General features: G+C 47.1%; 9 protein-coding genes across 11 annotated transcripts; 3 read left to right on the top strand and 6 right to left on the bottom strand.

Moving 5' to 3' along the window:
- The first annotated feature begins 338 nt into the window (after positions 1-338).
- On the top strand, positions 339-4,436 carry BDBG_06848 (fumarate reductase Osm1). Its single transcript, XM_002622684.2, has 6 exons — positions 339-684; positions 777-845; positions 959-1,196; positions 1,308-1,771; positions 1,844-2,827; positions 2,920-4,436. Exons 1-6 carry the CDS (start codon positions 651-653, stop codon positions 3,015-3,017), a joined length of 1,887 nt encoding a protein of 628 aa, XP_002622730.1. The 5' UTR covers positions 339-650; the 3' UTR covers positions 3,018-4,436.
- BDBG_06847 (glycerophosphoryl diester phosphodiesterase) lies at positions 3,238-5,848 on the bottom strand. 3 transcript variants are annotated; one of them, XM_031722796.1, is made up of 6 exons: positions 5,302-5,846; positions 5,055-5,194; positions 4,742-4,932; positions 4,431-4,613; positions 4,226-4,339; positions 3,238-4,164 (listed from the first exon to the last, which is right to left on the bottom strand). In XM_031722796.1, the coding sequence occupies exons 2-6, from the start codon at positions 5,176-5,178 to the stop codon at positions 3,670-3,672; spliced, it is 1,107 nt and encodes a 368-aa protein (XP_031579791.1). In that variant the 5' UTR covers positions 5,179-5,194; positions 5,302-5,846; the 3' UTR covers positions 3,238-3,669. The 3 variants fall into 3 exon arrangements, with proteins under 3 accessions (XP_031579791.1, XP_031579790.1, XP_031579789.1); XM_031722795.1 differs by having other exon boundaries at positions 3,248-4,164; positions 5,055-5,848; XM_031722794.1 differs by having other exon boundaries at positions 3,248-4,164; positions 5,043-5,787.
- BDBG_17504 (uncharacterized protein) lies at positions 5,413-7,721 on the top strand. The gene is made up of 2 exons (XM_031725203.1): positions 5,413-5,807; positions 5,959-7,721. Exon 2 carries the CDS (start codon positions 6,276-6,278, stop codon positions 6,627-6,629), a length of 354 nt encoding a protein of 117 aa, XP_031579788.1. The 5' UTR covers positions 5,413-5,807; positions 5,959-6,275; the 3' UTR covers positions 6,630-7,721.
- Positions 6,326-9,023, bottom strand: BDBG_06846 (uncharacterized protein). The gene is made up of 4 exons (XM_002622682.2): positions 7,369-9,023; positions 6,558-7,181; positions 6,447-6,496; positions 6,326-6,390 (listed from the first exon to the last, which is right to left on the bottom strand). Exons 1-2 carry the CDS (start codon positions 7,459-7,461, stop codon positions 6,798-6,800), a joined length of 477 nt encoding a protein of 158 aa, XP_002622728.1. The 5' UTR covers positions 7,462-9,023; the 3' UTR covers positions 6,326-6,390; positions 6,447-6,496; positions 6,558-6,797.
- On the top strand, positions 8,054-10,999 carry BDBG_17503 (major histocompatibility complex, class I; the record flags this gene model as incomplete). The annotated part of the gene is made up of 6 exons (XM_002622680.2): positions 8,054-8,339; positions 8,532-8,923; positions 9,643-9,675; positions 9,752-9,902; positions 9,956-10,913; positions 10,984-10,999. 6 exons carry the CDS (start codon positions 8,054-8,056, stop codon positions 10,997-10,999), a joined length of 1,836 nt encoding a protein of 611 aa, XP_002622726.2.
- Positions 11,000-11,010: 11 nt separating this feature from the next.
- Positions 11,011-13,377, bottom strand: BDBG_06843 (mannan polymerase complexes MNN9 subunit). The gene is made up of 2 exons (XM_002622679.2): positions 11,830-13,377; positions 11,011-11,724 (listed from the first exon to the last, which is right to left on the bottom strand). Exons 1-2 carry the CDS (start codon positions 12,940-12,942, stop codon positions 11,704-11,706), a joined length of 1,134 nt encoding a protein of 377 aa, XP_002622725.1. The 5' UTR covers positions 12,943-13,377; the 3' UTR covers positions 11,011-11,703.
- Positions 13,378-14,590: 1,213 nt separating this feature from the next.
- On the bottom strand, positions 14,591-15,763 carry BDBG_06842 (DUF636 domain-containing protein; the record flags this gene model as incomplete). The annotated part of the gene is made up of 1 exon (XM_002622678.2): positions 14,591-15,763. One exon carries the CDS (start codon positions 15,761-15,763, stop codon positions 14,591-14,593), a length of 1,173 nt encoding a protein of 390 aa, XP_002622724.1.
- Positions 15,764-16,301: 538 nt separating this feature from the next.
- Positions 16,302-20,070, bottom strand: BDBG_06841 (WD repeat protein; the record flags this gene model as incomplete). Its single annotated transcript, XM_002622677.1, has 3 exons — positions 16,302-17,090; positions 17,138-19,987; positions 20,053-20,070. The coding sequence occupies 3 exons, from the start codon at positions 20,068-20,070 to the stop codon at positions 16,302-16,304; spliced, it is 3,657 nt and encodes a 1,218-aa protein (XP_002622723.1).
- A 543-nt stretch (positions 20,071-20,613) lies between these two features.
- On the bottom strand, positions 20,614-21,751 carry BDBG_06840 (citrate lyase subunit beta-like protein; the record flags this gene model as incomplete). Its single annotated transcript, XM_002622676.2, has 3 exons — positions 20,614-21,315; positions 21,415-21,635; positions 21,709-21,751. 3 exons carry the CDS (start codon positions 21,749-21,751, stop codon positions 20,614-20,616), a joined length of 966 nt encoding a protein of 321 aa, XP_002622722.1.
- Between the last annotated feature and the right edge of the window lie 1,483 nt (positions 21,752-23,234).

Below are 23,234 nucleotides of genomic sequence, written 5' to 3'. Positions count from 1 at the left end.
TTAGTAATATGTGAATACTGTGTGTGGTGTGGGGTGTGTGCTCCGCACTGTGTGTTTTATTTTAGAGAGAGCACTAAAGTTGAACTGTGCCCAAAAATACGGGGTCAAAACTGTAATCTGTGATACCATGTAACTTATTAATGCGATATTGATTGGCTGGCCTTGTCTGCTTGCCTGAGTGCTGCGTCTGGGGAAGGTGGGCCTGACCAAACCAGACTAAACTACATACGACTTAGCGTGTAATATTATCACCCTTCTACCAAAAATACCCCGTAAATTACGGTCAGACAGTTACCCGGTCCTGGCCCAAAACCGGGGAAGAGACGAACCTCGGCCGAGTCCGGATGGGGGAGAAGCTTGTGAGAGGAGAGGCAGAGGGAAGGAACGAAGGAGGAAAAGGAGGAGGAAAAGAAAGCTTGTGATTGTGTCTGTTGTCTTCTTTCTTCGTCTGCGCTTCTTTTTCTCTCCCCTTCTTCTTCTTCTTCTTTTCTCTTCTTCTTCTCTTCGCTTCTTCTCCTTCTCCTTCATCATCATCATCATCATCATCATCGTCATCATCTGCTTCTTGTTCATCTGCTTCCTCTCTGTAAGAAGTAGTTAGTAGCTATCACGCTTGTCCGCCCCTCTTCGATTGTATCTTATCTCCCGCCATGCCTCCCAGGGTTATCGTCGTTGGTGGTGGACGTAAGCTGGCCACCCTTTCCCCGGATTCATGCTCTCTCAATGTTCTCATTCTCTCTTGGGCTCTACTAATAAATAGGTTTATGATACTGTAGTGTCCGGCCTTAGTGCGGCTCACACCGTCTACCTGAATGGCGGCAATGTCCTTGTCCTTGACAAGCAAAGTAAGTATAGTGCTTCCTCTCGAAGTTTTCCAATGTGGTTGCTCTTCCTCTTCCTCTCCCTGCCAGTATAATCGTATGATCATCTAGCTAATCCCATACCTTGCTTCACCCAGACTTCTTTGGCGGCAACTCTACCAAGGCCACCTCAGGTATCAACGGCGCTCTCACCCGGACACAAACTGATCTAGGCATCGCGGATAGTGTGAAGCAGTTCTACGAGGATACCCTCAAGTCCGCCAGAGACAAGGCTCGTCCAGACCTGATCAAGGTCCTTACCTACAACTCCGCCTCCGCCATTCACTGGCTGCAAGAGATCTTCAACCTTGATCTGACTCTAGTTTCGCGACTCGGGTTCGTATTGATTTTATCTTTTCTTCTTTTTCTCTTTTCACTACTACTACTTTGTGGTGATTGTAATGCGCTTAGTAGAGGGACTAGGTGTTGATTGATTGATTTGTATAGAGGACATTCCTTCCCGCGAACGCATCGTGGCCATGATGCCAAATTCCCCGGTATGGCCATCACATATGCTCTTATGCAGCGCCTCGAGGAGCTCACGGAAAGTGAGCCAAACCGCGTCCAGGTGCTTAAGAAGGCCCGCGTAACCGCCGTTAACAAGGAAGGAAACAAGATCACTGGTGTCACATATGAATACAACGGCGAGACACACATAGCTGATGGTGTCGTTGTTTTGGCTACCGGTGGTTATGCTGCTGATTTCACGGAAGATTCTCTTTTGAAAAAGTGGAGGCCAGACACCTTTAATCTGTCTAGCACAAACGGTGTCCATGCCACTGGTGATGGTCAAAAGATGCTCATGGCTATTGGTGCCAATGGTATTGATATGGACAAGGTCCAGGTCCACCCAACCGGTCTCATTGACCCTAAAGATCCTGACTCCAAATGGAAGTTCTTGGCTGCTGAAGGTATGCTTAACTCCTGGTATACGTGCTCGTCAACAAAGTACTGCGTTGTCTAACAATGATGCTGTAAAATAGCTCTTCGTGGTGAGGGAGGCCTTCTCCTGAACTCTGATGGCCAGCGGTTCGCCGATGAGCTTGGCCACCGAGATTACGTTTCTGGTGAGATGTGGAAGGAAAAGGAGAAGGGCAAGTGGCCCATCCGCCTCATTCTTAACAGCAAGGCTTCCAATGTTCTTGACTTCCACACTCGCCACTATGCCGGTCGTGGCCTGATGAAGAAGATGACTGGCAAAGAGCTGGCCAAGGAAATTGGCTGCGGAGAAGCCGCTCTTAAGAAGACGTTTGATGAGTACAATCAGATTGCTGATGGCAAGAAGAAGGATCCATTTGGCAAGAAATTCTTCCACAATGGCCCAGTGAACGTTGACGATACATTCTATGTTGCCCTCATGCAGCCCGTTCTTCACTTCACTATGGGTGGAATTGAGATCAACGACAAGGCTCAAGTCTTGAACGCAGAGAAAAAGCCCTTCGAGGGCCTGTTTGCCTGTGGTGAGCTTGCTGGTGGTGTCCATGGTGCCAATCGTCTCGGTGGCTCCTCTCTACTGGGATGCGTGGTTTACGGACGTGTTGCCGGTGACTCTGCTAGCCAATTCCTCTTCCAGGAGCTTCTCTCCAACCCCTCTGCTACTGCCTCATCGCGCCTGAACCAGATCTCTCTTCATATTGACCCGTCCCAGCCTGGCAAGGTCTCGGTTGAATGGACTACTCCATCCGGTGGAAGTGGCGGCTCAACATCTGTCCAAGCTGCTGCTGCTCCCGCAGCCCCTTCGAACGCAGCTGCTGCCCCTGCCAAGGCCGCGGATGGTGCTGCTGATCTCGCGAACTTCAAGGTTCCAGAGAAGGAATTCACAATGGAAGAGGTTGCCAAGCACAACAAGAAGGATGATCTATGGATTGTTGTCAAGGGTGTCGTGATGGATGTCACCAATTGGCTCGATGAGCACCCTGGTGGTGCTCAAGCTCTCTTCAGCCACATGGGCAGGGATGCAACTGAAGGTACTTATCTGCCATTTCATCAGCAGATTTTTCCTTCTTCCGTTTTTAAAGTTTGAAATGCTAACAGCTTTCCTGTTTGCTTTTGCCTTTAGAATTTGAAATGCTTCACGACGACGAAGTCATCCCAAAATATGCGGCGGATATCGTCATCGGACGCGTCAAGGGCCAGACTCCCAGCCTTGAATACTAAATTGAACTCGGCTCGCTCGCCCCATATGATGATGATCCTTTTGATCGTTTACCCCTCGCTTAACCCCACCACGATCGGCGTATCTTACTAGACCGTGAATCCACTCCCATTCTTGGACTCTCGTGAGCACAAGATTCGGAGAGCCGAAATCGCCTTGTATATTATATCACCATCTTCACCATCTTTCAAGCACCAAAAAAAAAAAAAAAAAAAAAAAAAGGGCTACTATGATGGGTGATATTTTGCCTTCTCGTTTGATCTGATTTGGCATTTTTTGCATTTTTTCCCTCTCTTCTTTTGATCTACTCTCGTACATTTTTGAAATCCAATACCTTTTTCTGTGTACATGATTGCATTTTCCTTCGCAGCTTTTATTGTAAAAAATCAGTTTTCAAGCTGTAGAAATAAAAGAGCATATCGATTTGACTTTATCCCACTGTTACATACTTCAAATACTTCAATGGTTTGGTGTCGGGCTGTAGTGTCGCTGTCTTCTCTGTCTCTCAGTGCCATGTAGAGATGGAAGGAAATCCGCTGCATGACAAATTCAACCAAGCCCTACCCCTTCTACCAGCCTGTGGGAAGATCCGAACACAGCAGCCAAGCATTCTATATTTAATGGCGAAGCTGCAAGCTTAAGTTGGAAAAACGATCAAGTGGTATCTACCTTCTCTATCCCTTGATACAGTCCGCCAATGAATTCCTTCAAATCCACCGGATAAACAGCAGCGAACACACTGCCCGCCAGGTACAAAACAACCGCCGTAACGAAGACATTGACACGTTGCCTCATGGTAATCCCGTCTCCACGCCCAATTCCCTCCCCATAACACCGAGCCCGCTCCCCCTCACAAACCCTTCTCAACACCTCCACATCATCCGTGACAACCCCATCAAGCCCGTGCCGTACACACCACCGCATCAGCGCCTCCTCATTCACCGTCCACGCGAAGACGTGCTGGCCCGCAGCCTGCGCGTCGGCGAGGAAGCGCGCCCCGCCGGGCCCCATCAGGGCTTCCAGTTTCAGGTTGAAGATTACGTGCGGGACGCGCAGACGCAGGAATTGGCGGGCGTAGGAGAGGGAGAAGGAGATTAGGCAGACGGGATAGGTGGGGAGGTGGGTGTGGGAGAGGATGAGATATTTAGCCTGGTAGCAGATGGTTACATATATCGCTGGCTTTGCTATAGGGAATAGGATGTAAACTTACTGTCCAACAGCCGAGGATTATCCTTTCATTCCATGGTTTGTGTTCTGGACGGATGGCGGTGGAGCGGAGTAGGTCGGCGAGAGCACGCATGATTTTTTGGGCGGGGTTGTCTAGCTATTTATTTTATTGTAGTAAATAACATTAGCACGATTTTAAAAAATGAAATGGAAATATATATAAAACAAAATCGGATGGATAAACCCACCTTTATATCCAATAGCAGCCTTACATGTTTCCGCTCCGGCGCAGAAGAAATATACCGCAACAAATCAACCAGGCGCGGCATGGGGTCGAAGGGTTCTCTAATCGTCCGTAGCGAGCTTAGATACTGCCAGTCGCAATCGATGACCCGTTTTTCGACACCAAAGCAGCGTTGGAGGGTCGCATCCTTGTTTGATGGCGGTTCGTTAATCAGAGTGGGAAAAAAATCACAACGGCATTTCATTTCTGAGAGGTGGAATAGGAAAATACAAAAAAAAAAATACTATAAGAAAAGGAAAATGTTTCTTAGCATACGTGAGATAGAACGATCTCCCCATCCCGGGAGAGATGCAGGTCAGTCTCGATGACTTGTGCGCCAGCGCTGATGGCATGTATGAACGCGCTCATGGAGTTCTCTGGGAACTTGGCTTTGGAGCCGCGGTGGGCAATGGCGATGGGGTTTGATCGTGGCGCATCTTTGCCCCGGTCTAGGTTTGCCCATTGGGCTATATATTACCGTATATTAGTTAATTGATACGTTGTGATCCCGACAGCTTTTGCGTGTTCCGGGAGAATCAAGGTTCAATGGAGAGAGGTATGATGTATTGGCATGTACTGTACAATGTACCCTTAGGAAAGTATCCAGCTTTCTCAGGCGACATTGACGAGGGCGAGATTGGCCGGTCATCTTCTTCCAAGCTGTACCCGAGCGTAGTCATCACATTCTCGAGGAGAGGCGTTTCTGCATCCATGATACCGGCTATCAGGCTGGAGTAAGGTCAGATATATTCTTTGGCTTCTTCTTCTCTTCGTGGAGAAGCGGTTGCCGGCCGAGCACGCGTCAAACTTATAGGCAAGATGGAGACCAGACGCACGAAAATGATGCCTTAGAGAAGAAAGGCCCTGGACCCGCCACAGGATGGAGCTAATATATATATAATATAAAAAGGATTATCGATAGGTGATCAGGCAACGATTGGAGTGAGCGCGCATATAGCCGGCATGCGGGGTATCAACGTGAAAATAATGAATCCATATATATATATCCTCTTGCTTTGGGCTGAAGACGAATCAATCATGTAATGAAAGGGATTCGTTCAATAATAAAGCAAGCGTCGCGAGCACGCTGGGGAATGGAGATGGAGGAGAGAAGCGGAGATCATCATCGGTCGAAAGTAACTCAGATGGCTCTTATTAGATAGGGTGGAAACCATAGCTTGAATACCTGAGGTTGCGCCATGTTTTGCGCCTGTTACAGGAAGCCATTTTTAGTAGGGATTTTATAGTTACTTAACTAGTCGTACGTAGTTAAGCAGTTTGTCCGGTCGAGGCAGAGGATATTTTATCAAAGGACCACCGCCATATCATTACTATTTACTTGGTTAGTACTAAATCCTCTGCGATGAGTTAGTGAGTGTGGAGATGAGCGAACGGGGATTGATTTATTTATTTTATATCAACTATTTTTAGCCTTTGACATGGCCACTGGTAAATATTTAATTAACTTGAGTCTTGGAAACTGTCAATTTTAGTAAAAGGTTGAACCTCGGGCTCGCTTCACAAACCGAGCAACTTTGGTCTCAAAACTCACATTCAGGTACGTAATATATTGGGATAAAACATCAAATGATTGGGGGAGATGTCAGATCTACTCTCCGCAACTAATGATTTATAATTCTTTGTGGGAACTTATTCAGTCGTGTGCACTGAGACATAGGTCTGTACAGGTCAATGAGTAGCTGCTTAACGGTGGTGATATCAAGCACACAGAAGCGAACCTAGAATCAAACCCTAAGATATTTAGTTACCATGTCCCGTAGCGTGGACCTTCGTCGACTTCTGAAAGCCTATGGGACTTTACGCGAACCTACGATCCACCTTTTGCGGCATACGCTCTATTGTTGCTCGCGATTCTAGAGAAGACGGATGCAAATGCAGAGGTTGTCCGGCGCCAACGTGCCTATCTCCGCTGTTACTCAATATGGAGGTCACTGGTCAGTCTGGCATCCTAAAGGCAAACCTGGTCAATAGAAGAGAACAATGCCGAATCCGAAGCATTTTGACATCTTTCTGGAAACGAGAATATATCAGCTTGACACTCCATGGCAAAAAGCGGCCTAAGAGACAAAACCTAGAAATTTGCGGTGGAACCTCGGACGCGGCCCATTCCAGCCGTTACTTTGCGAGATCTGGCGTTTCATGATTAACTTCAGAGAGGAAAGGTTTGATTTGCAATGGAAACTAAATATTTATACAGTACAGGCAAAATCCACCCCGCAGGGAAAAAAGGAAAAAGGGAAAAAGAAAAGGAAAAGGAAAAGGAAAAGAGAAAGGAAAGCCATAAAGACCCCTACTCCGTTCCCCATCCCTTTTACCTCCACCCCTCCACCTCCGCCTCCGCCTCGACCCTCTCCGCCCTCTTCACCTTCCTCATAAGATCCAAATACTCATTCACCCTCTTCTCCGCCCAGATACAGCCGCCTAGCGTCATCGCACTTAGCTGTATAAACACCTTGAATTGAGGTGTCAGGCCGCGGTAGACGCGTGACATTGGGGCGAGGTTGGCGGAGAGGGCGGTTAGGGGGCGGTAGAGGAGCGGGGTGCGCGGGGGTGGTCTGGGTTTGGGCTCGGGCTGGCTGTGCGAGCTGGAAGTAGTTGGGGTCGAAGAGGCGTTAGATGGGGATGGGGAGGACGCGAAACGGAGTGGGTGTGGGAGGAGGAGGATTAGGTGGGCTAGGAGGGAGATCGACCCGTACTGGAAGGGGTTGGAAGGAGTAAGCGTTTTTCGTTAGTGGTTGTGGGTTTTTTTTTTTTTTTTTATCTTTCTGATTTTGGGCTGGATGAATCAAGGGCAAAGGGTGGGTTTTTATTTTGCTTTTCCATTTTCCGCTTTTTTTTTTTTGTGTATACAAATTATATCTAGTTATATAGGTTTAACGTACACGAGTCGCGCCAGTGAAGAAACCCTTCAGTGCTTCTTGCATGACTTCGGGGGGCGGGTCAATGTTTCCGCGCTGGTTGGAAGGGGCGGGCATTGTGATAATTTATATGTATGAGTCTGTAAGTGCTGTAGGCGAGAATTGAGATATGTTGGGTTTCGATTGCATATATGGATGAGTTCCTGTCTGGCGGACAGCGACGGACGACGGTCAGCAGATGCCGAGCGGGGAGCTAGATTAGAGGTAGCCCCGGCGTTCTTTGACAACAGGGAGCGATTAACCTATAATCAACACACATTGGAACGAGAAGGGTATGCAGGTAGACAAATAGATGGACAGAGAGAGAGATTGACAAATAGATGCCTCGAGATTGATTGTTCCTCGCTGTCTTCTCGTCTCGTTTCGTCGTTTCCGTCCGTCCTCGCCGCAAACTTCCAAAAGGGACCCGGAAATACATTTGTCCGGCGTCTAAAAAAAAAGTCCCGCCAAGTCTCGTCACTCTCCTCCCGGCGGAACAAGTTCATCGACAACATCATCCACCACCATATTCGTGCCTCTATCGCATAATAAGATCCCAATTGAATGCCTAGATTAGATACCCACGGGCCACTTTAGCATACGTACAAATCGCACACGAAAAATACTACCATTTTTCCCTCCTCGCCCCTCACACCTCACTCCACCCACCATGTCCCTCCCCCGCCGGACAACAACCGTCACCCGCCTAACCGGCGAGACAAAGGTCCAAGTTTCGCTCTCCCTTGACGGCGGTGTGCTTCCGGCCTATGAGACATGTGAGCACTTTCCACAGGCAAGCCCGGAGGAAGCGACCCGCATAGTACCCGTTCCCGAAGCACGGCATTCCACCCAATTCACCCCTACGCAACAGATCACTATAAATACCGGCATCGGGTTCCTTGACCACCTACTACATGCGCTGGCAAAACATGCTGGGTGGAGTTTGGCGGTGCGGTGTAAGGGGGACTTGTTCAGTTAGTTCTCCCGCCTCTTTTTTCTCTCTTTGACATGTTTCCCCGATACTGTTTTTACATGTTTGATGGCGTATCTCTCCCGCCGTCCGTCCGTTTCCTCATGCATGGGTGCAAATATCCTCTTACCCTCTCACGTACATAGAAGAGGGCAAAAATGCTGATTCATTCGTGCAGTCGACGACCACCACACAGCAGAAGACACCTTCCTTGCCCTCGGCACCGCCTTCAAACAAGCGCTAGGCCCCCGCCTCTCCCTCGTCCGCTTCGCCCGCGGCGACGCTCCCCTCGACGAAGCCCTCTCGTGGGCGGTAATTGACATCTCCTCGCGGCCCTATAGTGTGATAAACCTCGGCCTGAAGCGCGAGAAGATTGGCGCGTTGAGCACGGAGATGATTCCTCATGCGCTCGAGAGCTTTGCGCAGGCGGCGGGTGTCACGTTGCATGTTGGTTGCGTTTACGGGGATAATGATCATCATCGGGCGGAGAGTGCTTTTAAGGCTGTTGCGGTGGCGACGAGAGAGGCTTGCCGGAGAAGAGTGGAGGGAGAGGTTGGGGGTGGTGGGGAGGTGGGGAGTACGAAGGGGGTGTTGTAGTTTTTTCTTTTCTTTTCTTTTCTTTTTCTTTTTCTTTTTCTTTTTCTTTTTTTTTTTTTTTTTTTTTTTTTAACCTCTTCCACTGTCTCCTATTTTTCTCAGTTTAAATTTCTCTGCTTCGCCTTTTCTTTTCGTTTCTTTTTCTTTTCTAGATTTATTATATTTTATTAGCCTATTTTGACTTCCAGTGGTCGAAGGAGTTCTTCGTTTCCATTGTGACACCGCTTTCCTCTCTTTCCACTTATTCTCCTAGTCTTTCTTCCGTCTTCCTCTAATTTCTCTAATTTCACATCCGCGTCTACGTAGTAAAGAACAATGAATGCCGGAGGAGTTGGATAGCTTGGCTGGGGCAGGCAAGAGCAGATGAAAGTATCTGCTGTGGACATGTAACTATATTTAGCTCTAGTTGAAAACCCCTTGCCCGCACCACTCTGTATCACGTGACTTCTAATGCGCTGAGACGATGCCTCTTATTTATTTACCTGCGAGAAGTTGAAATTTATACCTAAATGATTTCTAGATCTTGTCACGTCGATCCTTTTTTGAATATTAAGCGGAAAAGCTGCGCAACTGTTTAGATGGTGCTCTATATTCCGCAGCGCCATCGCGCGTTGTTCCTAATCACTCTTCTGCTCCTCTCGTGTCTCGCCGCAACCAAAAGCTCACACGAGCAGACGCTACCAGTTGGACAGCTCTCAGCGTCACAGATAGAAGACAAGCTGCAAGTACGGAACTGGCTGTTTTGCTGACATCTAAACCGGAGATGGTGGGATCTCATAGCTAATTGATTAATTGAACTAGGAATGCCCTCTTGTCCAAGAACTGAACGCGCGTAAACTTGCATCAAGCCCCGAAACCACAAGCTTCACATCTAAGCTCTTCACGATTCTTTTCCCTGGAAGCCCGGCAGTCAATGCTATATTAGCTACACTCTACATATCTGGGCCACCTAGTATGCTGCTTATAAACCGAGTCCTGACACTGCTCCCCGCTCACAATTGGCAGATTTTCTCCTCGCATTATGTCCTCCAGACATCAATCCTTCGTCCCTATCCATCATGGTTGCGTTTGCGGTTGGTGGGCTTCTGGGTGATACGCTCTTCCATCTGCTGCCGGAGATATTCCTAGGCGAAGATTCACCAGAACATGTCCGCTTTGTCCTCGTCGAACCAAATAGAAACATCCTCCTTGGCCTTGCTGTTCTTGTCGGGTTCATGACTTTTGTGGCGATGGACAAGGGGCTCCGCATCGCTACCGGAGGAGTAGGCGGGCACGATCATAGCCACAGCCATACCCATGCGGCGGAAGGTAGCGTCGCAATATCCTCCGGCTCCACAACCTCCAACAAGGAAAATGTGGGCGAGCTAAAGAAGCGCAAGTCAGACTCCAAAACAGAGGCCAATAATAATAACCTCTCAGAGGTCGACAAGAAGGAAGTAAGCCCCAGCACCAAGCTAGGCGGATATCTCAACTTAATTGCGGACTTTACTCACAATATTACCGACGGGCTTGCGATGTCCTCATCCTTCTATGCATCCCCGACCATCGGCGCGACAACGACCGTTGCTGTTTTCTTTCATGAAATCCCCCATGAGGTCGGTGACTTTGCACTACTGATCCAATCTGGGTTTTCCAAGCGCAAGGCAATGGGTGCTCAATTCGTCACTGCCATTGGAGCCTTCCTGGGAACTTTCATTGGAATTGCGGTTCAGGAGTTTGGCGGCAAAAGTGAAGCAGGAGACTTATCAGATGCTGGGGCGATGGCGACACAAACAGGCCTTCTGGGCACGAGTTTGGCAATGAAAGACCTGCTTCTTCCCTTCACTGCAGGTACATTCTTGTATGTCGGCACTGTTGCAGTTATTCCTGAATTATTGGAGACGGGCAAGAATAAAGGGGAGGAGTTGAGGAAGACGGCAAAGCAATTTATTGCTATGGCGGCTGGGGCGGGCATTATGCTTTGGTAAGTTTGATTGGTGATTATATACCTGCATTGTTCGTTCAGTTCACTGATTCTTTCTTTTTTTATCAAGGATATCATGGGCCTGAACGAGGGGAGTTACCCTTTGGACTCAATATTACCGAAAAAGGGAAAAATAAGAGCATCGACGACGTGGCTAATACTCGAAAGAGAGTCAGTAGTCAGTAGCATGCTTCCTCGCAGCCCTTCGCAACCCTTTTGTTTAAGTCTAATGCTCGACATGACCAACATAAGCTGGTCTACTACAGTTATACACAGGACGATAGAGTATATAATGCTTGTCAGATTTCCAATATACAGGCAAATGACTAGAAAATATCTTAAATCTAAATTTGTAATACGACAAGGAATGCATCGATAGCACGAAAATAGGCCCAAGAGATACTCGCCTCTTTTAGCGTAAAAATTTACGTAGGTAAACGATGCGGAGTAGTAGAAAGTCTCTTGCTATCAGGTATTGTAGCTTGCGACAAAGTTTACATTGAGCTATCCATGGAGACCTAACATGGAGGGAACCGCTTCACTGTACATAACTAAGCAGATCACAAAAATGAAACAAAAGAGGTATTGCAAAATAAAGAACTAGATACTCCAGGACCCAGAAGGATGTAAATGGGAAAAAAAGGGAAACAGGGAAATTTCGGACCGGATCAATCAAGAGCAAGAGAAGGGGATGAACGATGAAATAAGGAGCGGGCGGAAAGATATTGACTAAAAACCAGTTTATGCGTAAGTGCAAAATTAATGATGAAAATGGTGGATGGAAATCAGTTCACTCATTATAATGATATACCTGTAATCAAAAAAGAAGTGTTAGTGGAAATATGCCATGCACTCCGGTAAGGTTTATGAGAATGGTGCCATATGGCACCCTCAAAAATGAACATGAGGAACTCACAAAATAATTAGGCAATCCAAAGCACGTCCACCCAAGCCTTCGCGCCATCTTTGCAAAACCTTCCGTTTCTACCAGGTTGTAGAATGGGAATGCCGGGAACATTGCACCATCGCGATGAACGTCTGCCTTCACCATCAACGCTGTTCCCCCGACTCCGTCAAGTGGCATTATCTCATCGACATTTCGGTTTGGGGATTTGTCGGCCAGGTGCGCCATCAACCTTCTATAGGTTGGCAGTTCTGCATATCCCTCCAGCATAATTTCATCTGGGCCCATGGCCTTCGCGATTTCCAGCGACCGAGCAGTGTCTACCCATGAATTGTAATCATATGGCCGTATGTCCATCTGGTTTGTTTCGGGGTTTTGGAATCGCTGATAGCAATTGGGTACGATGATTGGTTTGTTGTGTCTTGTCAGGTCTTGAATCAGGGTTGGAGGGGTCTCAACAATATCAGCATCGAGCCAGAGGACCCAGGATATCGACGGCCCCAGAGTTGTAAAGAGAAGACTGTTCCGTGCCCGACTCATAGCTTCCCGTCGTTTCTTTTGATTTTCAAATTTGTGTCGTTCCTTTTCATCCTGGGAAACAATCGGGGGATCAAAATCTTGTCGGAGGATCGTAATGCTAGCAAATCTATTAACGACAGGGCCTGATTGGGTCCGTTTAATAGCAGCCTGCAATGCTGATACCGCAGCGTTTCCCTCCGGTGTTTTTGGGATAATAAATCCCAGGGAGATGTAGTCATGTGGGAATGTAAGTTTCTCCAAATTGTCCCAGTATTCAGGGTAGAATCGAGCGAGAGGCGTAAGGATGAGGACACGCTCATGATTTTTGACCGACTCGGTTGTCGCAGTATTTTTGTTCATATTATATCGGACGACCTGGGGCGGCGCACGGTGACCATTCGGTTTGGTCGAGGGATCTCTGAGGAAGGGTTTGGTAGGAGGAGAGAGGCTGTTCGCGGCCGCATAGCTTTTCCGTCCTTGAGAAGTCGAACCAGACGCAGAATTCGACGAAGGAGAGAAGATGAAGAAGAGGAACCCGACGGAGAGTAGACCAGCTAGAATGAGAGTGAGAGGATTCGTTCTTCGGAGGGAGCGTGGTATGGCCATGGGAGGGATCTAACGGATAGGACGCTATGCGTCCAAAGAAATAGAATACAATATAAGGAAAAGTAAATATAATAATAATTTTATCCCACTGAGGCCGTCTGTTACTCGTTAAGTTGTGGTGGTGCTGTTGTTGCGGACATATTTCACGGGATGCACAAAGGGGAGCGAGGGGCGAGGTGTCAACAGCATTCAGGAAGGGAAGTCTAAATATTTAATAGTCGAAGGGGAGAGAAAAAAAAAAAATGAAAACACCTCTCCTGCAATAGAATAGAATTAAAGGAGGTGTGGAATGTAAAATTAAGAAATGAATTGAGGTGGAACAAGTACGACGGAGTAGAAGCTGGAAGCTGGAAGCTGAGCTGAGGATGAAGTTGAAGATGCCAAGTTGGCGATGTTTTCTTTTGTTTCTTTCTTTTTCTTTTTTTCTTTTTTTCTTTTTTTTCTTTTTTTTCTTTTTCTCTTTTTTTTTTCCAACCACAAACAAAATTCCCGGAGACAACAGACAACAGACAAACAACCACAACACAACCCATGCGAAAAATATAACCATTAAATATTTACACTCCACGGGGCTCAAAGATCGAAACAGATCAACCTAGGGGGTTAATGATTCCAACAATGTCGCAATGTCCCAAGCGGGCAGGGAATCACCGCAAACATCTGTTTCTTGACGTTTCCAACCGTTCTCAAGTTCCATGCTTGGATTTGTGCCTACATCCAGTCTACATATGAACAGCGCCGCCTGCGGATCTATCATATTTGTTCACAGTGACGGCATCTGATTTCATGACTCCAAGGCGGCTACGGCTACGGCTACGTCGAGGTGAAGGCGAGCAGCGAATACCCAGATCCGTGGAACTGAAGATTGCTTACGATACTGGCTTGAGGAAGTTGATTCTATATATATCCTTACAGCAAACAGCGTCTACTTCCGGACAAGGAGCGGCTGACGGTACCTTGCAGAAACGGAAATGCGAGGATACGAACCTGAAACACTTCCCTCGCCCTCGTTCAACCGGACTAATGACGATAGCACGATGACGCGAAGACAAAAACAACATTGATGGGCAAGTGCTGTGACTTTCTGGCATGCACTTAAAAGCTGGAATATCGAGTTCATGGGCGGATCTCCGCGTCCGATTAAATGATTGTGCGTGTTGATAACTCAGAAGAACTTCCTCCCTCAACAGTATCCGGTATTCTACAGCTGAACGTTGGAAGACCTCCCGCCGCCGAAGTCTATGATTTGACTGCGTTTATTGCTCCTGGTGCTGGGATTCCTACTCTTTGGCAGCGCTGAGATCGTAGGGCCGCATGCGTGCTCATTTGCTGAGCTTTAAACGGTTGCCGTTCATGAATCTACACCTCTAGGTCTCACCCATTCAGATTTTGGAGTCAGGAATTTCCAGACTCGAAACTCAAAACGTTGCCTTGCCAGGGTCATTATTAAATCGCCATAGGCATATATAAAATAGGTCTTCGGATTCTCAGTGATCGCGGATGTTTGATATTTAAAGAAGCGGCGGAGCTAGACTCCGTAGCACAGTTACTGACTGACTCTGTTCAACTAGATCTTTTCTTCCTATTAACCCATCGGGCATTGCAACGCACCCACAGCCACCCTGCCATTCTCGGGGACCTATCCTCTTCACCCAATTTTGAAATTTAATACCTTTCCCTCCCTCTCCAACCCCCATCTTTCAATTCCCTCCGCCATGGCCTCCGCAAAATCCCTATCAAACAACTCCCCGCTCTCTTTGAACGCCACCCGCCCGCTCCTCCATGTTACCCAGCTCTCTGCAAATAACCCCTCGATCGCCCTCACCAACCCAAGAGCCACATCCACTATATCCGGTCTATCCTCATTCCAATAAAATGCTGTCGCCCCGCACGTTCCACAAAACGCCCTCTTCGCCCCCTTGGAAGACTTGAACGTCTTTGTGGTACCGATGTTTAACTCAGTCCCAATAGCCGGTTCTAGCAGGCGCAGCGGCAGGAACGTCCACGCAGCCACATGCGTGCCGTTCAGCAAGCGACAATCGTCGCAGAGATCCAGGCACGCGACCCACTTGCGCGGATCGGTGGGTGAGACGAATGCATTCAGTTCGGGATCGTCGAGGATGGCTTGTGTTGGGTGGGGGAACGTGAAGGAGACCCCACCGCAGTGGCATTCCGCGCGGAGCCGCTCCTCCTTACCATCTGCACCGCCCAATTCGACCTTGGCCGGTGCTGGGGCGGGGAGTAGGATGCGTTTAGCATTTGGTGGGAGGAAGTGGCCCGGGTATACTTGTATATCGTGCCCGCCGATACGAGGGAGGAGTTGATGTAGTCCCACCCCGCCCGGGGCGGAGTCGGTGAAGATATGTTTGTCTATTTGGAAATTGGCTGGGCTGTGGTCGGTGAAGATGGAAGTGGAAACAGTCCAGTGTTGATTGTCAGAGGCATTTTGTGCCTCCGCCTCCGCCTCCCGCCCCCCCTCCTTCTCCTTGCTGTTGATAGGTTTTGCAGGCCAGATGTCACCAATTTGACAGCCACAGGTGCTACAGAAAGCACGCTCGCAGAGGGCGCCACTGGTATGTTTGTACCTGGTCAGGGCGTGTGGGCCTGAGGATGCGACCCATTGTGGGGATATACCCGCAGGCAGAGGCGCGTGGAAGGCGCATGGTGCTCCATGAACGTAGCGGCAGATGCTGCAGTGGCAGACAAGCGTGGATAGCGGGAGAGAAGTGGAGGGAATGGTGAGGTTGTAGTGGACAGCGCGGCAGAAACAGTGAGCTGTGAGGGTTTTGGTGAGGGTTTTGGTGAAGGTTTGGGTCGCCATCCTCTGTCTCCGTTCTTTTGGCCTTCTTGTATGGGTGGGTTAACTCCTCTGGAAGGCGCGATTCCGGCTTCTTAATGTATAATTATATATGCGCAGCTTACACGGTGTCTGTGATGTCGTTGAAGCTGTTACCCCTCACCGGATATCCAGAACGGGCTGCTTCCACCAATGCTCGCGAGGAATGGCGTCGTAGATTTGAAGTGTTAATTTAATACGAACCCATTTAACACGAACTCAGGTGACGAAGTTTACCGCTGTCCAGGCGGCAGCCATCCATGACAGGGATACCGGAAGGTTCATGAGCTTGGATCTAATTATGCGTGTACAGGGTTGTGAGCGAAGGCGGGCTCGTTGACGATGGTGCCTTAGCGATCCCCCGCTTGTCTCAGGTTAACCACGGCGGAACTAAGCCCGCTGCAGAAGGGTGCAGCGAGTGAGTTCTACTTATATGTTTGTTGATCATGCAAAATTTTGAAGTCGAGAACTAATATCCAGAATTGCAGTCAACCCAATCCAGTATTCTGCACCATTATGCATGTTATTTGTTCCTCAAAGACCACAAATCTACCCCAACTCCGCAGAGAACTAAGCCATCCTTTAATTTTCCATGCTCCTTATCGTCACTCTTGCCGATATGGCTTCTGAAGCTGCCCATAGATGCCATATCTGCAACTGCTGTGTACACATCTTGCAGTAGAGACACGCTAATTCCGTCCTCGCGAGGTTTCGTAGAGTCCAATTGGATTGACCAGAGTTTAAGTCGCTGGTCGTTTCCCGACGATGCGATGAGGAACCCGAATACTTGGTAGACTTGACTGTCCATACTTTCCAACCGAGTATTTTTCTCTAGGATAGATATGGTAGTTATAGCTGAGGCATGTGCTTGAGGTAATGAAATCGTGGCGAATGAATTTTTGGTCGTGTCCGACTTCGCAGTGGCACCGATTCTAAGGCGGGAAATTGAGATGGCATTGTCGTCCCCACCAGCCACAATTAGATACTCCCCGTCAGATAGAGAAGATATCTCCATGGCTTTGATGCTGCTCTGATGGATGCAGTGCCGATGTTGCCAGCTGATTATCCGGGGTTCTGTGGGGGTTTTCTTGCCTTGGAGTTCTTTCGGAATATCGTCAGCAAGAGAATACATATCGCTGAGGCTCTCGAATATTTCCCATGTGGCAACATGTCCGTCTGTAGATGCAGTAATCAATGATAACCCTGAGGTCGATTTGGAGAATTGTATTTGTGTAAGGCAGTTAGTTGTGTATCGGCCTTTGCTCAGAAGCCTAAACGAGCCACCAGAAGGACCGGAGACGTAGTGGAAAACCTTCCTTGTTAGCTAGCATCAATGATAGGAAACTGGGTCACGCTTACCTTGACAGTTGAGTTGGAATATGCTAAACAGAGTACGAACGAATCCTCGATGTCTTCTTGAGTGAAAACCTTTAGTACATCGAAACTGGTGATCCGTAGGTCGGAATCTTCTGCTGTCTTGGGACATTCCCCTTCACAAATGGTCCCCATTCCGAAACCGGGAATTGACCGAAGTCTCCAGACATAGAATTCTTCTGCTCCGGCACTGCTGAATAAAAGCTTCCCGCATGGTGACCATTGTAGGTGCTGGATACCGGCATTGTGCTTCTTCAAATTTCGGAGGCAGCGCAAACTGCCGCGCGACCTGGTATAGACCGCATCGTCGAGAAGTGATATACGAATCATAGTATCCTCCCCTCCCGTGGCAATAATTCTATGTTTGCTTTCCCCATCCTCGAATAGAACCTCCGAAATAGCCGCTACTTTAATTTCTCGCCCATGGGCACCAATCGTCACAGCACGGTGTAATACGGAAGTTTTTCTAAACAAGTTAAAGGTAGATGCTTTGGTCCATGCAAAAGTCTCGTATGCACCATTCGCGTGATATGGGTTGTAGGCCCAGATCCGATGAGCGCCGCCGCATTCAATCGCTGTTCGTTCAGTTTGGGTCGACTCATTCCATATGATAAACTCCGTGCTTTTAAACCCGAAGAGTATCAAGTCGTTCGTGGCTTTGTCAAAGTAACCGCCTTCGATATAGGGTCCAAATGGTGGGGCCAATTTGTGAATGGTTTGGAGAGTCCAGGGAGAATTACCATCACCGGTCCTAGCTAGTGAGTGGATGCAATAATACCCATCCCTTCCCGTAGTTAAAATTCGTTCGTCCTGAGGATGATATTGCTGTAGCACAGTGATTGATGTTACAGTGTCCCTTGCATGTACGTTGTAAACGGTGAGCGCTGGAACGACCGGGTGAGAGGCTTTGGCAGTTTTCAGGCCAAAAACACTTAGATGACCAGTTTTAGCCCCTAGTAATAAGCACGACCTGTGTTTAATGAAAACAGCACTGGTTGTTAGGAATGTGGGCGGCAGATCCAGGGCTATGTTCGTAAAGTCCTCAGGTGAACTTTTGTCGCCGATAAAGAATAAATTTGCGCTTGGTGTTCCCATGGATGTCGTGACAAAGGTGAGCGAGGTTATAGGGCTCTCCTTTTCATAATATTCCGTCTGTGAGGAAGCGAAGAATATACCTGTTATCTTCTTGTTCAACTGAGTCAATGTAAGGATTTCTCTGGTGTCATTCATGTACCACCAGAGAGTGCCTTTCACGTCACCTATAATCCCTATACCTAGCTCTGGATGGCCAGCAATAGAAAACTGAGATGCGGGGGAATCCAGAAGTGCAATATTCTCCCAGGAGATCGCTGGAATATCCTCCTGCTCGATCTGTTGAGGCTCCACACTTTTCATATCTGAAATATGAGCCATGTTCATCGTACCATGGGAAGATAACCCGATGATACAAGTTTCCGAAACAAAAGAGTATCGATTCAACTTGTCATCCGATTTTTGTCTGCGCCTTGGACCAGCCATTGAAGCTAAGGAGCCAGGGAGACGCAGGGAAAGATCATATATATCGTATGTCTCTACCCGCGTCCCATGCTTAAAGGAAGCTTCATTTGTGCCAATGCTGAATGAGTGTATACTTCCGTCGGCGCCTCCGGTGTAAATAGTCGTCAGATCCGATGATTTATGTACTGCCATGGACCAAATATTCTTTCCCGTATGATAGGCATGGGTTGACATATTTTGAAGAATTGCATTCCTATGTGAAGAAAAGTTCTCTCCTATAGGCGAGTCGTTTTGTAATCTCAACCCCCAAACTTGACAGGTAGCATCTTCGCCAAAAGACACGAGTGTTAAAAACTCGGTTTGTCCCGATACAGCCATATCCACAAAACGCGCGCTCCAAATTCTAGAGGCGTGACCCCATGCCTTCGCAATGCAGGCTTCGGGGTCCATGTCCAAATCATCACGGAAAATATTTCCAAATCCAGTGGAGCGTGTTGCGGGCCTTAGAGCTGCCATCGCATTTGCTTTGGTTGAAGCGGGCGAAGAACAGTCAGATATATCCCAAATCCGTATAGTTCGGTCGTCGCTACAGCTGGCCAGAAATCTCCGTGTCTGATTGTCATTCTGCCACTGGATTTCAGGCGATATATCCACTCCAAAAATTGACCCTTCGTGTCCAGTGAAAAGATGGTGTATCACAGCGGAAGAGTCTCCAGAGAAGATCGACCCAGACTCAGCAGGTAGAATACATGACCAAACAACTATTTCCCCAAAGACCGTTCCTGCAGCCACTAGAATCTGTTCTGGTGATAGCCATGAGACATCAGCGGAATATAGAACTGACTTCAATCCCGTTCCTATCCGGTGCAGTCGGAGGTCTGCCTGGTACGTTACAAAGTCATCTTCCAATTCCAACCCGAACAGAACATTATGAGCAGTTATCAGACATGCTCTATTTGCTGTGGAAGAATTGAGACCATTGTTCTCTGGTCGATAGAAATTTGCAGACAGAATCCAGTCAGGGGCGGCGCACTCGGGGCTAGAAGGGGGGGACAGTGAGCCAATTCCATGACGGTCGACCTCCAGCCTCAGCAGTCGAAAAGACTGCCCACCCCAGATGAGAAAATTCGCAACATTGATAGAGGACTTCGTTGATGTTAACTTGGCAACTTGAATACCATGTACACTGTTTCTCTCAAATATTTGAATTCGATCCAGTAGTGTACCACTGGCTTCATCAATCAGTTGTAGATATGGCCCATAGCCACTTAGAATAAGCCTACCATCCGCACTATCAACCACTTGAGTCGCGGTTACTGGGAGACAAGAGTCGAGGTGCTGAAAAATAAAGAGTCAGTATACCTGCACATACAGACAATATTATGGGTATTTTTATTACCAACCTCAAAGACGTACGACATCGATATCTCTCAATGGCGATTCTGAAGGATAGCTAGCGACTACCACAACAAAGATGATCTACGTATAATATTCTTCTTGTGAAGGGATGCACACTGTGGATTCAGGAGGCATAAAGGTTAAGCTTGGAGTCACTCTGTGTGGGTCACGTGTTATTTCAGAGACAGGTGGGATCGGAATAGTTTTCGAGTTCTGAGGATAATGTTTTCTGTCCAGGTCAACAATAATATGAACGCTTCTGGAGTGCTTCCCACCCTTTCCTTATTTTTGGCGGAATCAACCACGGAGCGTCGATCGTCGATATCGATCTTCAAATCACTCTATAGTTACTCGTAAGAAGCCCAGCCCCGGAAAAAAGCATCTGGCATGTCTCTACACAGTACGAGCCTCGCTCATATGGAGACACCTCACCTCTATAATATCCCAGCATAAAGATAGCAACAGAATTTACCAATCAACTCTAGATGTGTCGGCAAAATAGATCAAATGTAAATATACCTATAGAATAATCCCACCAACCCCCAACATTCTACTCTTCCCAGCGTCTATTGCGGCTCCTCGCCCGCAAATTTCTCCCTCAATGCCGTTACATCAAACCCACAAAGCTCCGCTCTCTTCACAATCCCTCTCGCCCTCTCCACAACAGGCACATCGATCATCATCCCATCCAACGTCCATGCGCCCCTCCCCTCCTCCGCCGCCTTTGCATCAGCTACTACGATCCTCACAGCCCACTCTACCTCCTTCGACTCCGGGCTGAAAACCCTGTGCACCAAATCCACCTGAGATGGATATATACACTGCTTGCCATTAAACCCCATGCGCTTGCCATTCAACGCCTCGTCCTCCAACACAGCAGGTGTCTTGAAGTCCGTGCATACTAGGTCAATTGTGGAAGGCAAGTCATACGCACGGGCGGCGGTGACGATTGCAGAGCGTGCATAGAGGAATTCAGTTAGCGAGGGAGTTTGGGTTATGCTTAGATCCTTGGAGAAGTCAGCTGCAGCGAAGATTAGGCCGGATAGCTGATGCGGGGTGGCGGCGCAGATTTGAGGCAGATTTAGAATTGATTTCGCGCTCTCGATTAAGGCAATGATGGAGATTGGGGGGTTGCTAGACGGGTCCGGATTGGAGCGGGTGGGTTTGAGGCTGGAGCGGGTGTGGCATATTAGATCAGAGATGAAATGGAGGTCGGTCGCGGTGTCGACTTTGGGAACAACGACAGTTGTTAGATTTGGGGATTGGAGCTAGATTGAGGGTTGTGGATGGTGAGTATGTGTGTCTTAAACTTATGGATGGAGGAGTCAAGGGCAGGTAGGAAAGGGGGATGAGTATATTGTACACACCACTTCCGTAAGGTCAGCCAGGGCCAGCCCGCTGCTAACGGAATTGATGCGCACAGCGCGCTCTTTTATGCCGGAGGGCATGGGTTGGTTAATGGCATTGCGGACTAAAGTGCGTGCTTCGGCTTTTCTCGTAGGCGTTACACTGTCTTCCAGGTCATATGCGACGCAGTCGGCGACGAGGCTACGAGATTTGTCCAGCATGCGCTGAGAGGAGCCTGGGACTATTTATGAGGAGAGATATTGAGTTAGCGATTCGTAGGAGACGTCAGTTTGAAGATATGAAGGTGGATTTACCATATAGTAGAGCCCGGCGCAAGATGGTCTTAGTGGCTGGCATTGCGACGTAGGTAGGGAACAACTTCTTACTGATACTTTCCCAGAAACCACAGCAATTTTTTAGAGGACAAATTTAATGCTGCTAAAATTATAGATAAGATGATTTAAACATTGTAGATTATATTTGCGAGAAGAATACCTAGGTATATCAACATGATGTTGGTGGTCTTTTGCGTCCTCGGCAAAGTTGTGAAGAGGCGGTTGTTGATGCCGAACGACCAGCGGACCTGTCCTACGGCAGTCTGTAACGTGACTCACCACCCAACAAACTCATCCACCCAACGAACTGCTATTTTTTCCATGAATCCCTGTGTCGGAATGGGTGTCACGGATGAATATGTTGGAAACATATGAATCTTATGTATCAAGATCTGCTTCTTCTATTATCCGTACACAATCTATTGTTGGGGGTCCCGGGTTGATCGGCCCTTCTACCAGCAGTGCGCTGGTGGTGACCTCTTTTGGCCTAGTAACTAGCCTATAGGTTATGAGACTGTTTAGCGTGAGCTTAACTGTTGGCCGTTACGGCCGTTGCGGTTAGCGATCCCACCAGATCACGTGACCCACCACTATATTATGTTCTTGTAGATAGATCTATCAATACAATCTTCAACTATTCTACAGGTTATAGCCTGAATGGCATATTTTTCTTTTTAGAATGTTATATCAAAATTTTTGACAAGAGTAGTTTATCTTTTTTAAGAAGACTCTTACTTTTTATTAGAGATATTTCATTTTTCCTGAATCTACTGATTAGCAGATTTATATACTTTTGAAAAAGCATGTTCTCTATTGTGAAGAATATCATTTTTTTTTTTCTTTTTACATATCTAGAAGAAGCAGAGTTATCTTAATATAAGTAATATATCTATTACTTCAGAGTTCAGCTCAAGATCTAGAATTACTTACTTTACTAGATAACTTATTAATAGAATAATTACTTATTATAAGAAAGTTTCTGAGTTGCAAGATAAGACTGATATCAGTTTTTATCAGAGTATGAAATTTGATAATGAAATAATGAAGAAGCTTCAGAATAAGAGAAAGCAGAGTTAATATTCATTTACAGAATCTATTCATTTCAATTTATTAAATTCTTCATCATCTCTCACTCTCAGAATACTGATTTTTAATGATGATTTGAATTAATCTATCTATTACACTGCAGATAATCTTATAAATCTTATACAGATAATACTCTGAAATTAAATAGCTGCAGCTGATATTATATAATATCTCACTATATCTATTTCTGTACAAAGAGATACTATGAGAAATAAGTTATGAAAATATCAGAAGAAAGTTAAATATACACTAGATATCAAATCAGTGATTATATTTAATAACTCTAATTATAAAGTCTGATGTATTGATATATTGACTGATATGAAAGTTATTAATGAAACTGATATTTTATTAAGAACTTAATAAGAATTCTCTTTTATATATTATATTAATTCTGAGAAGTGAAAGATCTGTTCTAA

The sequence above is a fragment of the Blastomyces gilchristii genome (genome assembly GCF_000003855.2).
Source record: "Blastomyces gilchristii SLH14081 genomic scaffold supercont1.16, whole genome shotgun sequence".
In the NCBI taxonomy this organism is placed as follows: Eukaryota; Fungi; Ascomycota; class Eurotiomycetes; order Onygenales; family Ajellomycetaceae; genus Blastomyces; species Blastomyces gilchristii.
Note: the sequence above shows the minus strand (reverse complement) of the source record. Positions and strands in the feature narration are given on the sequence as shown.